This window comes from Folsomia candida, unplaced genomic scaffold (genome assembly GCF_002217175.1).
Source record: "Folsomia candida strain VU population unplaced genomic scaffold, ASM221717v1 Fcan01_Sc003, whole genome shotgun sequence".
In the NCBI taxonomy this organism is placed as follows: Eukaryota; Metazoa; Arthropoda; class Collembola; order Entomobryomorpha; family Isotomidae; genus Folsomia; species Folsomia candida.
The window spans coordinates 3,213,171-3,226,964 of NW_019091195.1; the positions used below are offsets into that span (position 1 = coordinate 3,213,171).

Genomic DNA, 13,794 nt, shown 5'->3' on the forward strand with positions numbered 1-13,794 from the left:
GATATGGAATGGATTTATAAATATTTAATATTCATTTTACTGTTCAACTAATAAGTAACAAATAAACCTAATTGTAAAAGTACGTACAGCTTTGAAAAGTATGTATTATTACCCAATAGAAAAATCTCAGGTGTGAAAAATATAAAATTATCTCAGTTCATGTTCAATTGAGCTAACTTTTGGGAATGAATTTTGTTTTGCGACAACAACGACTTGATGCTGATGAGATATATATCCTCGAATTTGACCATCGCAGATGAGATTGGCCACTATACAATGGGTTTCATCCGTGTCAATATCTTCGTGACCGGCCCATTTTAATGCTGCAGTCAGTACGTTGATAGGAACTTGATGGTTTTTGTATATCAAACACCTGGAGAATTAATAATTGGGTGGTTAAGTAATTATTAGCTCACCCTGCGTAGCAAGGGAGCTATTGAATTCCTCTTGTTTAGAATTGAATGACTTGTAAACCCTTACACTTTCTTAAAAAGGTTTCTGTACAGGGTCATGTGAAGTTTTTCAAGTATTAGGTATACTCCAGCCTTGATAAATTTCGCTTCAGATTTCTCTAAGGCAGCTTTAAATTTGAAGATATTTCCATCTTTTAAGGCCTCTGCTACATGACCAAACTCAATCAAATCATACTTTTTCAGTGCTTCATCAGTAGGCAGGAATCCCTATTTAGATCATTAAGAGAAATGAATCTTCATACAATATATTGTTACTTTTGATATTTCATTTCTTACTAAGAACATCTTTACTGGCGTGAGGTAAGTGAGAATTTTCTTTTTATTCTCCAAAGTGGAGGCATGATAGAATGCATACGTTAGGCAATCATCGGCTAGAGATTTAATAAATATAATTTAGTTATTACTGCAAATAATTTATTGGTAAGAATGGTTAATATCTAATACAAGATGCAGTGAGATGTCAATATTATACCTTCATGGAATTCAGAGTCGAACATGGCCTTTCTTCCAACGTAATATTTGTAGGTGACCATTTGTTCACGAGGAAATTGGTCTTTAAAACTCTGCTGTTCAATAGCTCGTATTAAAGGTTTGCAAAGTTGGAGTCTGTTAATTCTAAAGTAGATTTTAAACAGGTGATTCACTAAAATCATCATCCCCCACCGTTTGGTATTGTGTTCTTGAGTTCGCCTAAAAAATATTTAAAAAATTATAAGGTAAACTTTACCATTACTAATATAACTGTTAATTATTTTGCATACGTGTCAGCAGCGCAAACTCGAAACAATGCCATAATGACATCGGCAGCTGAAAAGTATCAAAACATTTACTAATAACTTGGGATGATGATGATATTTGCATAGTAATGCAAATCCGGGTACTGTTTCTCGTTTAGAGGTGTATTTAGCCCATACCTTTCTCCATTCCTGTGGGAGCATGTTCTTCGGACGACCTTTCGTCTGGCTCATCAAATTGTTGAACACTCAATGCAATTTTTCTAAGGTCTTCAACCAGCTTTTCCATCAACGTCAGACCCCAATTCTCATCCTTCTGAGATTGAAAGACTTTACAGAAAAATTGACCAAATTGGCATTGCAAGTTCAAAGCTTTATTGAAGCTCTGTGTATTCAGCTCCTTCACAACTCTACCAGTGTACACAAAAAATACAGAGATTTCAATTGTTGTCAATTATTGTTGCACGCATATTGCATGGTTTCGGTTTTAGAATACACTCACTTCAAATGGAAAATGACCATTTCTGACAATGGTGACTCCAACGAGTCCCCGACCACATCTTGTGGTTCGTCTTCACTTAATCTTGAACTTAAGACATGTGGGTCTTGTAACGACAACAGTTCCTAAAATGTTGACAATAAAGGAATTTATATAAATAAATTTATATAAAAACAATCGTATAATTCAGCCTTGTGATTTATGCACTCACTGCAACTCGATCCCCGTCACAATCTTCCCATGCATTACCAATCTATGAAAAATTACGACGATTACCATTATCAATGACTCTTAATCAAATTTATGCAAAATACAAAAAGCCACCTGGTGAATGTACGAGTTAATTGTCATATTCGACATTTTGCACTTCAACTTTTAATTTGTATTGAAAAGTTAAGAAATCTGTTTTAATGTTGGTTTAAAATATTGTCATAATAGTATTCCAGAAATTTTTATTACACCGGAAATCGTCAATCATGCCCAAATTTGAATGTTTGGTTTGTCTGTTGTCGGTGTTTATTTGTACGATTTATTTATAGCCACCGCCTTTCTCCCTATCTCACTCAATCCATGATGTGAGCCTAAATCGAGCTGAAGCTGACTCACTATTATTTTGGATCAGGACAGGACGGAGGAGGAATTAATTCCCAAAATAATTAAGAAACTTTTAAACATGCAAATAGTTTAATTAAAACACTTGAGAGCATTTATTTCATCACTTTCAATGGCCGAAAGGCCAATCCTGGTAAAGGCAACCCACGCCTATGCACCAGTCAACAATGACGAGGTAAAGAATTTGACATTTAAAATTTAAAGGTTACGTATTTTTTTAAATTAGGTATGTTGTTTAAATGTTTAAATAATATTTAAAATTAACTTTGCAGCTACGTCTTGAAAAGGGAGAAATTCTGACGGTGACGAGGAAAGAGGACGGTGGTTGGTGGGAAGGGACATTATCAAATGGAAAAACGGGCTGGTTCCCATCTAATTATGTCGAAAATATTGTCCTCATCATGTCGTCAAGTTCGTCGACGAGTCCTCTCTCATCTCTCAGTGCTGTCGGTCCAATGGACAACAACCCCCAACATCACCAACAGCAGGATGTCGCAACAACGACTTTGCCAAGTAGTCCGCAGGGGTCGATAGGAGCTGGACTCAACGTTAGTATTTCTAATGGGACCAACGGTGAACCTTCAACTGCCTTTGCTGCCCAACAGGCAGAATACCGACAAATTGCCTTCAAGGAGCTCATTGAATCTGAAATGGGTCATGTCCAAGAGTTACAAACTTTTTGGGAAGTTTATTTAGCACCGTTGCAAAAATCTGAAATGTAATTAATATATATGAATTTATAAAAAATGACGTTATAGCATATCACTTATTAACATGTTATTATATTGCAGTTTAAAACCTGGAGAATTTAAAACTATTGTTGGAAATATCTTGGAAGTCACCAATATGCATCTAAATCTTATTCTTAATCCTCTGAGAAGTGAACAGAACAAGGCAGCTAAGGACCAAAGGATTGGAAATATATTTTTGGAAAATGCAACAAAGTTTGAAGAAATTCATAAAGCATGGGTAAATTTATTTATTATTATTATTTTAATACGAATTTATATTATATTCCAATTCATTATCTACATATACAGGGTTCCAATCATCCAAGAGCGGTGCAAACTGTAGAGAAATATAAGGAACAGCTTTCTATATTTATTGAAAGCAAAGGAGGGCGAAAGCCTGGCATTTTGTATATCATAACATTACTCAGCCAACCGTTTCGAAGGTATGTTTTTAAGTAATCTCATATTTTGGTAGTATCATTCCCGAAAATTTAAAAATTGAGCATTATAAAACTCATTTCATATGACAAGAAATGATACTGCAACCTTATAAATTAGAATTTAAACACCAGTACTAGGTAATTGTAGTTATGAATTTAAATTTCACGCAGGCTGGAAAAATATCCAATGTTACTGCAAGAGATTGAAAGACACGTTGAAGAATTTCACAAAGACAGGGGAGATTTGCAAAGGTCAATCGAGTACTACAAAGACGTCCAGAAAACCTGCAGTGCCTTAAGGAAGCAAAAAGAGATGGAATTGGAAGTCCTGAGTGGATCAGGTATAAAAGACTGGGAGGGATCTGATGTTTCTCAACTTGGTGACATTATTTTCATGAATCTGGTGCATCTTGGTAAGGACAAATTAAATTTTGACTTAACGAGTATAGCAATATTTTCAAATCTAATAAGTTTCTACTGTGCTTAATTCAGGCAACGAACGCCACCCTCGGTATTTAGTATTGGTAAGTAAGATATACAACCTTGTTAGAAAAATGCTACCTCATAATAATATATATACTATCTGTATATTAATTCTAGTTTCCAAACACTTTACTCATATTGAGCTACAGCACTGAAACTAACTCCCTGGTGTATGAGGGAAAAGTCCCAGTAAGTGGAATAACATTGAGACCACTTGCGGATAAAGATGCCCTTGTTAATGCATTCGAAATTGCAGGTAACGTAATAGCCCCCTTTTGTATAAAACTTTGTATATATAATAAATTAACTACTAAATTGTATGATAATTTTCAGGTCCCATGATTGATCAAATTACCGTTGGTTGCGCTAGCAAAGCAATCCGAGAAACATGGCTCGCCCACTTGAACAGTATTTTAAAGACAAACCGTTTTCCTTCATTCAGCTCATCCCCACAACAGGTACAATTTTCAAGAAGTCTGCCTCAATCCATCGATTTCAATGACAGAATATTTTTAACCTCTGGTGACGAAAAACAAGAATTGCCCAAGTGTTCTTTGACTACTTCTTCCTCTCTTCCAATTTCTTCTCAAGTACCCGAGTACAAATATACTCCTTCTAAAAATCCGCCTTATGTTGAGTTGTGTTCATATTTTCAAACTTTGTATAAGCAAGGACTAATTCACAGCAAAAGTTTCGAATGTATGCAGACTTTAGAGTTACAATATGATAACATTGATCTAGAATGTCAACGTAGGGTCAAACCACATTCTTCATGCCCAAAGTACACTCCTTTATCTCACGTTACCAGTCTAGATTCTAGCAAGATTAAAAAACGTCAACACTTGTTAGTGCCTTCACAATCAATTTTTGAACCATCATCACCCTCCTTTAAATTTTCTTTTTGTTCAGATTTTGACAGCGACGATACAAATAGCGAGAGTACTATAAGAGATAGCAACTGTTCCACCGCTACCAGTAGCAGTTCTCCGTCAGAATATCGTTTAACGAAGGAAGTAGGCTACCCTTTCCATAAATGGAGATGGGGAATGTCAAATTTATGCGTGGAAAAACTTCGTAGCCCTTCCATGTTCTTATCCCCATCAATTCATGGTGGTGGTGCTGGTAACTCTTTGGCAGGAATTGGTACTGGGAGGAACGGTGGTTGTGGGGCTCCACCTGGTATGATAGAAAGGAGCCCTGGGGAGTTGCATTTAGACAAGTCCAGATCAATTACATTTGGTGATACCAAGCTTTATTGGAAAATTAAAGGAACATTCTCAAGTTTTATGAGTAGGTCACAATCCTTACCTGTGATAAAGTTGGCTTTTTCGGAACATAAAGACACATTTTCGCTTGTAGAGCAATCATCGATGGCTGCTAAGCCTGCTTTCCCCCCTACCGAGATTCTCAATAATGCAGAACAGCCTCAATCGACTACTTGTGAAATTAGTTCAACAAGGACGAAAGGTCGACTGGTGCGACAAAATGCGTTTGATTTTGATGATGCAGAAGTAGAAAACTTGCCTGATTTAAATGATAATTTACAACAAATAGTCAATCACACAGCGTCCTCGTTTGACTCTGGATTGGGTGATCTCACTCCTTCAAATAGGACTACTCAGACAAATTTCTATGAAGAGGTTACTTTTGAAATAGCTTCTCCGCCCCTGAATTACACTGAGGGTGAATTACCTCTGAGTAATATTAGTAGAAATAGTCCAAGCGGAAGTGCAGGTCACAACAATGACACTCTACACCAAGCATCTCCTCCAGATCTGTATAGATCTGGTTTTTATGCGCATTGGTTACTGAAATTTGAAAGCAGCTTTAAATAATACTAATAACCTATACTTTTATGTATAAGATTTAATCATGTTATTCACTTTTCCCCCTGTGCATTCGAATTTATGACAAGGTTATTATGTTGCGACTGTTTTTACCTGTATCAATTTTACCAAATATTAATTTTGCATTTACTTATTATTAGTTTAGCCTGTTTGACTGATCCCTAGTCATTTGCACAAAAACCTTTATGTTCAGTATTTTTTTAAATCGATAAATCGAGGAATAAAGAAATTAGTTTGCTATCGCAAAAGAACGCATTAATGAAGTAAATACACGCTTAATTGCCGTTAAGTGCTATATTTTTTAAATTTCTGCCAATGACCTCATCATTCGTGGTTCTATTACATACATATTGTTACCGATTAAATACTAAATTAAACACGAAATAAGTATGCACTTGCTATTTTTATGTTGCTCTAATTTTGCACTTTTTTTGTTCTTTGCACTTTTCCAGTCGTTTGGTCACCTAACACCGCCTGTAAGCCAAGCATGGACAATTGACCGTTTAAGGCCGAGCCCGCCATTTAACCCCTTCCTAGCCGAGTATTTGAATAGCGTGAAAAAACAAAACAACTCTGCAAGTACAACAAGTTTAAACGCCAACAGCCCTAAAATCACCAGCTTAAACAATGTCAGGAGTCAAAGTGCAGGGGGAGGCGTTCCATCAATCATGTCGTTTAGCAGCAACTATAATAATGCTGCCCCCACGGTCACAAATGAAGAAGAGTTTGCTATTTTGGCCCTTGTGGACTCTTTTTGTACGACCAATCGCCATACTGGTAATTTATTGTATAAAATTAATTAATTCTTCCAATATATTCTGTATGTATTTAAAAGTCAAGATCTATTTATCTCGTAACAAATTATGTATTAAGTGCCTAACTAAACGATAAAATACAAAGTTTATGATAATCTGTAACAACTGTTGTATAACCACACACAGTTTCGCCTAATTGAATTGCCTATATTTATATGCTTATCGTCTGTCACACTTGCTAATTTACATGATGTACAATCCTGTTATAATCTCTTAAAAACCTGTACTAAGAGTTGGCTAGTGTTTGTCTTGTACAATTTTAAATCTCAATTTAAAAGTTTTACTTCTGCTTTTCTGAGTATTTAATATTTATGGTTTGTTACGTACATATAATATTTTTACGTCCGTTTGATGTGGCAGCATTGATTGAATTATATAAATTAAAGTGCTTAATAATATAATATACATAATAATACCATGATTCTGGGCAATGTCCTTCAATCATTAGATTTATGTACACATTTATTTTGCTCATGTGGTGCACATAATTCTTGAAAACAAATCTATATCAGAGGACGCAGGGGCGGTGGAGCGTCGAGTGGGGGCTTACCATGGTCGAAGATACTCTAGCTGGTGCTGTGTCATCTCTCCAAATACCGAAATCTAAGGACAAGTGTCCAATCTCTCATACTTAGGAGTAGAAGGTCACTACTTGTCGGGCCCCGATTTCGATCTCCTTTGGATATGTTGTAGTACTATATGAGTGTAGAAAAAGTGAAGGAGGGTTAGACTCCATGAGCCCATTTACGCCCGCCACACCCCCTCAAAGGCGCCCAAACCCCCAGAGTTGCAGCACTAAATCCATCGCCAAAAATCGAGTTTTGGTCAGATTTTCAAAAAAATTACATTTTTGTGATCCCAGATAGTTGCTCTATCATATCCAATAGCAAACTCAACTTTTTTAAAATTTCGAATTTTTTCAATACCTACCCTTGGTCAGAAAATCTTCGAAAATATTGAAAATTTCAAAAAAGTTGAGTTTGCTATTGGATATGATAGAGCAACTATCTGGGATCACAAAAATGTAATTTTTTTGAAAATCTGACCAAAACTCGATTTTTGGCGATGGATTTAGTGCTGCAACTCTGGGGGTTTGGGCGCCTTTGAGGGGGTGTGGCGGGCGTAAATGGGCTCATGGAGTCTAACCCTCCTTCACTTTTTCTACACTCATATAGTACTACAACATATCCAAAGGAGATCGAAATCGGGGCCCGACAAGTAGTGACCTTCTACTCCTTAATCTACCTCATAAATGCCACTACTTTTCTCTTCAATTTCTTCTCTACACACTCCTCCAGCTTTTGGTAATTTTCTTGTCTTCACCTTTATTCACAGCCTTTATTGCACATAGCAATTTGTAGCTATCCTGCATAGCTAAAAATAATGTGCATACGTAGTTCGTGTAATTTCATCACCTTCCTTGCTTAATCATAAGTTGTTATGTATTGTAGTACTTACATATTATTTTTTTGTTACAGTAACCAGCACGCATTCAGACGTTACTAAATCGGGTGTTATTCCACCTCCAATCTCCAGCAATGTATCGAATAAATCCACACTACCTCAAGAACCTCGGTATAAATCTCTTTTGTTAATATTAAATGCATATGACATTTTTTATTCCACGTTTTTTTAACTCAAACCTGATTTTTTTAGGACGTTAGTACAACTTTTACTAAATTTACGAGACGATGTCTCGAGCCTTAAAAAGTCATTGGACGAAGAACAAAGAAAACGAATTGCCTTGCAAGCTATGATTCAGAAAAACCTTAATAATAATAATATTAATAATACTCCGGATGTTTTATTCTAGGCTCATACATAAATTGTTACTTTTAATATTGATTATGTGTAAGGGAAAAATGGAGTAATCATAATCATGCAAGTGAGCGCATAGCTTGTGTCGATGCCGCTTCCTCTGATATTACAACCTCGTGTATTTAATATCTAATCAGTAACAAGTTAATACTAAATGTCCGGCAAATACTGATTAGGATGTTAGGATATGACTATGCTGAATGATAACTAATCCATTATCGTGGATATATTTACTTAGCATTTCATGCTCAAGTTGTGAGCAATATTCGTATACGGGTAACTATACTCATCTTATTTTAAATTAGTTTTAATAACCGGTGAGTTTGACCAGCATCACTGGATTGAACTCATTTAATTAATTTTACTTTGACTGTAATTCGAATTCAATAATAATATTTATTAATTCTTTTGATAATGGAAAATCCTGAACCAATTGCTGCTACAATTTCACATCCACTGACGAAGTCCACTAGTGCATTACAAATAGCATCACCAAGTGGTCATCAAGTTCAACAAGTTCCTTTACAAAATGTAGTTGTTCATCCGTCAATAATTCTGAGTGATGAAACCTCGAGCTCTGAATTCTCAGATTTTGAACTTGAAAGTCAAACAACTCTTGGAGGCTGTGTCGGTAACGATGGACGATTTCAACCATTGGCATTGCCACCAAATTTTTTCACAAATCAAAAGCTATTCAAAAGTAATCTTCCTAACCCTTCTACTCCCGGTAGCAGTTGTCACGCATCATCATCAGCATCATCACAAAGGTCACTTTTAGCCGTAAAAACTGTGCACAGTGAACGACAAAATTATTGGAAAATTAATTTCTTTCTAATACTCCTCCCACTAATTGTCTGCGGATTGCCAGTGCACCTCTTACTCGGTGGACGTCGCAGAATTAGCGGCACGAAAGAATGGCTGAAGCAAATATTTCTAAAAGACCCAATTTGTATCCGAATTATAACGGTCTGTTTCTTCCTCTTTGGACTTGGCGTGAACGGACTTTTCATATACATTGCAGGAGGTTTATTATACAGCTTGACCATAAAGGGTGAAGTTCGTTCCAGCATTTTTGAAGATGTTATAAATATTGTTAGAGTGGCCCCAGTCGTAATACCCATTGATATAATATGGATTTGCGGATATTCCGTGCGCAAATTACTAATTTCCTTTGACCGAGTAACTTATCCCGAAATTGAGGTGGAATGGAAAATAGACTACGGAAAAATGTCAAAGAAGAAGAAGAAACCTGACAAAGCGTGGAAGAATGGATGGAGAAGCATGACATCTTATAGAATCAGGCTTGTAGCCGTCTACTTTATCGTTATCTTCAACCAGCTAGTCCACGCCTTAATTACATTCGAAACTACCAAAGATGTTACGGATTCATCCCGGATTTTTGACACCTGGGTGTCCTTCGCCCTGAACTTTATGTACAATCTCATGCTTCCAATCCATATGTGTCTGGCTTGGGCGATTGATTGGGAATTTCAGAGACTCTCCCTGTATATCAAATCCTTAATTGCGTGCAAAATTCATCCCACCTTTGAATACCTAGCGCAGTTTAAAAAGTACTATAAATCCGTAGGGAATCATGTCATGTCAGTAAATGATATTTGCGGTGGCTACTATTCCTGGGTGCTATTATACCTCTTCCTATCGATGTACAATGAGGTCTATGGCGTGATTCAGGTCATCATCACCTCCTTCATCAGCTACATTCTCGGAACTGTTTCAAACGGGACGGACTTGCCAAAAGCGAATGTTCGCCTCTTTGTCGGCAACGTTTTTGGGGGATTTTCGCAAGTGTTACTGATTGCCCTGACAGGTTAAGCTCAATTTCATATGTACACATATATGCATATTTTAATTAGTCAGACAGGCGACCATTTTTGCTTACACTACATAAACTCTTAAATGCAAAAACAGTTTGGTTCTGCATCTCGGCAAATGACTCGGCGAGACATTTACACGTACGGCTCAATGATTTCGTCTCCGAGCCCTATGTCGTATTAACACCAGAGTTGTACAAAAAGGTATGAACATTATGATTGATTGCAATTACATGTCAGAATTGTTAGTCCTTTGCATGGAATTAACTGATTACTAAAAATTTCTTGTTGTATTACTTTTGCGTATAGTTTCGTATGCTAAAATACTACATACACTCAAGAATGGAGACTGAGCGTCCAGCCCTGTTGACCATCCCAATCGTCGGGGCTTCGCCATATTGCTCTTCTCTCTACAACTGGAAACTTGCTTATCGTGTTCGACATTGATGACCGGGCAACAATAAAAAATTGTAGTTTGTTATCCATCCAATGTATACATACATATATTTATTAAGTGCTTATTTTCGTTCCTTATTTTTGTACAATTCATTAAACAATAACTTTACTGCAGGCAGTATTTCAAACTCTATGTACATGCATTTGAACCACGTCAAACGAGAATACAATAAAAATAATGCATTGTTCAGTTCTTTTCATGTGTGGATAATTTCATTTTCATGTTTGCGTACACTTGCTGCATGTATAGATTTTGCGGATCAATAATATTTGCAAGGTAATTATGAAATGAAAGCGCAAGTACAGTTATTCAAATTATGCTTTATCAGTGATCAAGTGGGTGCACGCTTGTGACGCATTTTGACACGAGTTGCATTGAATAATTAAAAACGCTTTTGCTCACCCTTGGCTTCCGCTTACTAAATGATTTCAGTTTCTAGTTTCAGAGAACGTTTTCATGAGCATAACAATGGGCAAACCGAGAACCAATAAAAGATCCATTTGGTTTATTAGCAATAAAAGCAATGTTGACACACCATGTATGGAATGGGTTGGGCTTTGTGTATGAAACCTGTTAGGCGAAACTAGTCTCATATTAATGTCATATCTTTGCATATAGAATATGTGTGTACATCCTTCCTATTACTAGCACTTCCACGCATGCAAATAGCACGTAATGGGTGTGGTTTGCTGTGTAGCAAAAATGTAGCACGATGATCAACTATACCACTACAACTACTACTGTTAGTTATGTGAATGTGTTAGCTGCATTTGAGATTTTTTACAAGTCAACCTGCCACAAGCAGCCAGCCAGCCAGAGTAAAAATCATCATTCTCAAGCAGCCGGGTGTCAGAGAAGCAGCATTTTTCAGATTCTTCTTCACACGAGTCAAAAATTATTATAAAAAAACGCTAAATTTTTGTGGAAAAAGAAGTCCCTTCGTGCAAAACATTCCATACGACATGGATTTCTACTTTTACGTAAGAATTTTGAAGGTTTTATTATGCTCAATGTGTTTTCTTTGCTTCTTTCTGCCGGTGTCTCTGTTGGGATTATTTGGTTAGGATTAGCAATATAGGGTTGCGAATTTTGTCAACACCGTAATAGATCTATTCACAATTATGGTGTTGACAAACTTTGTTCGAACGTCGAATTAGTGCATGAATTTAGAAAATAATACAAATTCATGAATTAGTGTGTCAGTGACAAATCATGTCATGGACAAATTCCCCCTCCCCCTTGACCTGGGTTACGCCGATGTTTTGCCCAAATGGGACTGCCACGCGAAATGCCAATCCTCCCTCCCTCCCCTGTCTTCCGTGACATCATTGTGATTTGTAGATCATCCCTTGTGCAAAATTTAATTTACACATAATTTGTTTATGTATTCCTTTGTTTATGCGTCCCAGGAGCCGACTGTTGTGCCGACTGATGGATTTGATGCTTCCTCTGATGCTAAGGCACTGCGTAAGGCGATGAAAGGTATTGAGATTTTTGAATTGAATGTAAAAATGAAATAAATTACTTAAATACATTAATTCAATTCTTTTAAAGGAATCGGAACTGATGAGGATGCCATCATTTCCATCTTGTCGCAGCGAGCATTTTTCCAACGCCAGGAGATTATTCAAGTGTACAAGAGCGACTTTGGACGTGTAAATTTGTATTTTATAAACAGCAGTAATGGGTCTAATATTAATTATATAATGAAAATAATTGTATTCAGGATTTGATCAAGGATCTGAAGGATGAGTTGGGTGGAAAATTTGAAAAACTGATTCTAGCACTTATGGAGACTCCATACAGCTATCTCGCTACTGAGTTGCATCGGGCTATGAAAGGAATTGGGACTAATGAAGATGTTCTTACTGAGGTAAATATTTTATGTCTGTATTTTTGCATATGTATGAAGATTTTTTGACTTCAGAACACTTTGCTAAAAAAGTAATTCATGCTTACAGATTTTGTGCACACGTTCTAACCAGGATATTCATGGTATTATTACGGCCTACCAAGAAAAGTTTGGCCAATCTTTGGAGGATGCCATTGGAAATGAAGTTTCTGGACATTACAAGCGTCTTCTCGTGATGCTGCTTAATGTACTAAATAAATGGAGGCTTAATTTCGTTTATTCATGCCACATAGTCCAATAATTTAAATTATCTAATAGGGTGCTCGAAATGAAACTGCAGGAGTTGACATGGATGCGGCTGTGGCTTCTGCCCAACTTTTGTTTGATGCTGGTATTTTACTGTATTAATAGCATTTTGCACTATGGGGCATATGTACATATTATTATTTACTAACAGGAGAAGGAAGTTTTGGAACGGACGAGGAAGTATTTACCAGTTTGCTGTCTCATCATAGCTTCCCCCAACTGCAAGTGATTTTCGATGAATACCGTAAAATTTCTGGAAAAACTATCGAGCAGGCTGTGAAGGCCGAACTTTCTGGAGATATTGAAACCGCGATACTGACGATCGGTTGGCATTGTTATTGATTTTATAAATTAAATTACCCCCACCTAATTTGTAGCCGTTTCAGTAAATGTGTTTCTATATGCGTAGTGAAATGTGCCAACAACCGGAATCGATACTATGCAGTCAAGTTGGAGGAAGCAATGAAAGGAACTGGGACGGACGAAGAAACCCTTATGCGAATCATTGTATCCCGTTGCGAAATTGATTTGGGTGGGATCAAACGTGAATATCAGGACTTCTATGGAAAGACTTTGTACGACTCTGTAAAGAAAGAAACCAGTGGAGATTTCAAAAATGCTTTACTGGCTCTTATTGGTGATGCCTGACTTGTTTCGTCATGAACTTTTCATGTTTTGACTACTATTACTACTTGATATTTTCGCTATATATTCAATGAATATGGTGCACTGTTTTTACTTGAAAATCATTAAATAAACAACTGCTCTGCAGAAATTAAACTCCAGACTTTGAGTTAATCTTTATCATTATATCATTAGCATATAAATAAACATTTGTGGAGTTTAAATCGCCGTCAGAGGACATATACATTGAGAAAATATTTACTATCTTACA

The 13,794-nt window shown here is 36.5% G+C and overlaps 4 protein-coding genes and 1 long non-coding RNA gene across 7 annotated transcripts; 3 read left to right on the forward strand and 2 right to left on the reverse strand.

Moving 5' to 3' along the window:
* Nucleotides 1-6: 6 nt before the first annotated feature.
* Nucleotides 7-2,214, reverse strand: LOC110846427 (PCI domain-containing protein 2). The gene is made up of 9 exons (XM_022093182.2): nucleotides 2,031-2,214; nucleotides 1,918-1,959; nucleotides 1,710-1,831; nucleotides 1,388-1,617; nucleotides 1,235-1,280; nucleotides 946-1,163; nucleotides 750-844; nucleotides 481-680; nucleotides 7-373 (listed from the first exon to the last, which is right to left on the reverse strand). Exons 1-9 carry the CDS (start codon nucleotides 2,064-2,066, stop codon nucleotides 148-150), a joined length of 1,215 nt encoding a protein of 404 aa, XP_021948874.1. The 5' UTR covers nucleotides 2,067-2,214; the 3' UTR covers nucleotides 7-147.
* An 83-nt stretch (nucleotides 2,215-2,297) lies between these two features.
* Nucleotides 2,298-8,874, forward strand: LOC110846217 (rho guanine nucleotide exchange factor 7). 3 transcript variants are annotated; one of them, XM_022092888.2, is made up of 12 exons: nucleotides 2,298-2,493; nucleotides 2,591-3,036; nucleotides 3,110-3,287; nucleotides 3,359-3,492; nucleotides 3,661-3,902; nucleotides 3,982-4,013; nucleotides 4,090-4,228; nucleotides 4,306-4,430; nucleotides 6,272-6,596; nucleotides 7,147-7,278; nucleotides 7,933-7,938; nucleotides 8,113-8,210. In XM_022092888.2, exons 1-10 carry the CDS (start codon nucleotides 2,431-2,433, stop codon nucleotides 7,239-7,241), a joined length of 1,779 nt encoding a protein of 592 aa, XP_021948580.1. In that variant the 5' UTR covers nucleotides 2,298-2,430; the 3' UTR covers nucleotides 7,242-7,278; nucleotides 7,933-7,938; nucleotides 8,113-8,210. The 3 variants fall into 3 exon arrangements, with proteins under 3 accessions (XP_021948580.1, XP_021948578.1, XP_021948579.1); XM_022092886.2 differs by lacking the exons at nucleotides 7,147-7,278; nucleotides 7,933-7,938 and adding an exon at nucleotides 8,291-8,874 and having other exon boundaries at nucleotides 8,113-8,209; XM_022092887.2 differs by lacking the exon at nucleotides 7,933-7,938 and having other exon boundaries at nucleotides 8,113-8,209.
* LOC118435119 lies at nucleotides 7,079-8,224 on the reverse strand. Its single transcript, XR_004834518.1, has 3 exons — nucleotides 8,093-8,224; nucleotides 7,861-8,008; nucleotides 7,079-7,258 (listed from the first exon to the last, which is right to left on the reverse strand). It is a non-coding gene; the product is annotated as an uncharacterized LOC118435119 (long non-coding RNA).
* On the forward strand, nucleotides 8,830-10,933 carry LOC110846755. The gene is made up of 3 exons (XM_022093593.2): nucleotides 8,830-10,280; nucleotides 10,382-10,488; nucleotides 10,594-10,933. Exons 1-3 carry the CDS (start codon nucleotides 8,867-8,869, stop codon nucleotides 10,729-10,731), a joined length of 1,659 nt encoding a protein of 552 aa, XP_021949285.1. The 5' UTR covers nucleotides 8,830-8,866; the 3' UTR covers nucleotides 10,732-10,933.
* A 619-nt stretch (nucleotides 10,934-11,552) lies between these two features.
* LOC110847090 (annexin B9) lies at nucleotides 11,553-13,684 on the forward strand. The gene is made up of 8 exons (XM_022093938.2): nucleotides 11,553-11,721; nucleotides 12,151-12,223; nucleotides 12,296-12,396; nucleotides 12,468-12,614; nucleotides 12,703-12,840; nucleotides 12,912-12,984; nucleotides 13,051-13,224; nucleotides 13,309-13,684. The coding sequence occupies exons 1-8, from the start codon at nucleotides 11,704-11,706 to the stop codon at nucleotides 13,545-13,547; spliced, it is 963 nt and encodes a 320-aa protein (XP_021949630.1). The 5' UTR covers nucleotides 11,553-11,703; the 3' UTR covers nucleotides 13,548-13,684.
* The last annotated feature ends 110 nt before the right edge of the window (nucleotides 13,685-13,794 follow it).

What these genes read in the sequence shown, in the direction of transcription:
- LOC110846427 (XM_022093182.2), bottom strand. Translation starts at nt 2,066, where the DNA reads ATGTCGAATATGACAATTAACTCGTACATTCACCAG. An exon ending in CGACTCTGAATTCCATGAAG is followed by an intron (nt 845 to 945) that starts GTATAATATTGA and finishes TTAAATCTCTAG; the next exon opens with CCGATGATTGCCTAACGTAT. An exon ending in CGCCAGTAAAGATGTTCTTA is followed by an intron (nt 681 to 749) that starts GTAAGAAATGAA and finishes TGATCTAAATAG; the next exon opens with GGATTCCTGCCTACTGATGA.
- LOC110846217 (XM_022092886.2), top strand. Translation starts at nt 2,431, where the DNA reads ATGGCCGAAAGGCCAATCCTGGTAAAGGCAACCCACGCCTATGCACCA. An exon ending in CCGTTGCAAAAATCTGAAAT is followed by an intron (nt 3,037 to 3,109) that starts GTAATTAATATA and finishes ATTATATTGCAG; the next exon opens with TTTAAAACCTGGAGAATTTA. An exon ending in TCAGCTCATCCCCACAACAG is followed by an intron (nt 4,431 to 6,271) that starts GTACAATTTTCA and finishes GCACTTTTCCAG; the next exon opens with TCGTTTGGTCACCTAACACC.
- LOC110846755 (XM_022093593.2), top strand. Translation starts at nt 8,867, where the DNA reads ATGGAAAATCCTGAACCAATTGCTGCTACAATTTCACATCCACTGACG. An exon ending in GTTACTGATTGCCCTGACAG is followed by an intron (nt 10,281 to 10,381) that starts GTTAAGCTCAAT and finishes ATGCAAAAACAG; the next exon opens with TTTGGTTCTGCATCTCGGCA. An exon ending in CACCAGAGTTGTACAAAAAG is followed by an intron (nt 10,489 to 10,593) that starts GTATGAACATTA and finishes TTTTGCGTATAG; the next exon opens with TTTCGTATGCTAAAATACTA.
- LOC110847090 (XM_022093938.2), top strand. An exon ending in ACTGCGTAAGGCGATGAAAG is followed by an intron (nt 12,224 to 12,295) that starts GTATTGAGATTT and finishes ATTCTTTTAAAG; the next exon opens with GAATCGGAACTGATGAGGAT. An exon ending in ATGAAGATGTTCTTACTGAG is followed by an intron (nt 12,615 to 12,702) that starts GTAAATATTTTA and finishes TCATGCTTACAG; the next exon opens with ATTTTGTGCACACGTTCTAA.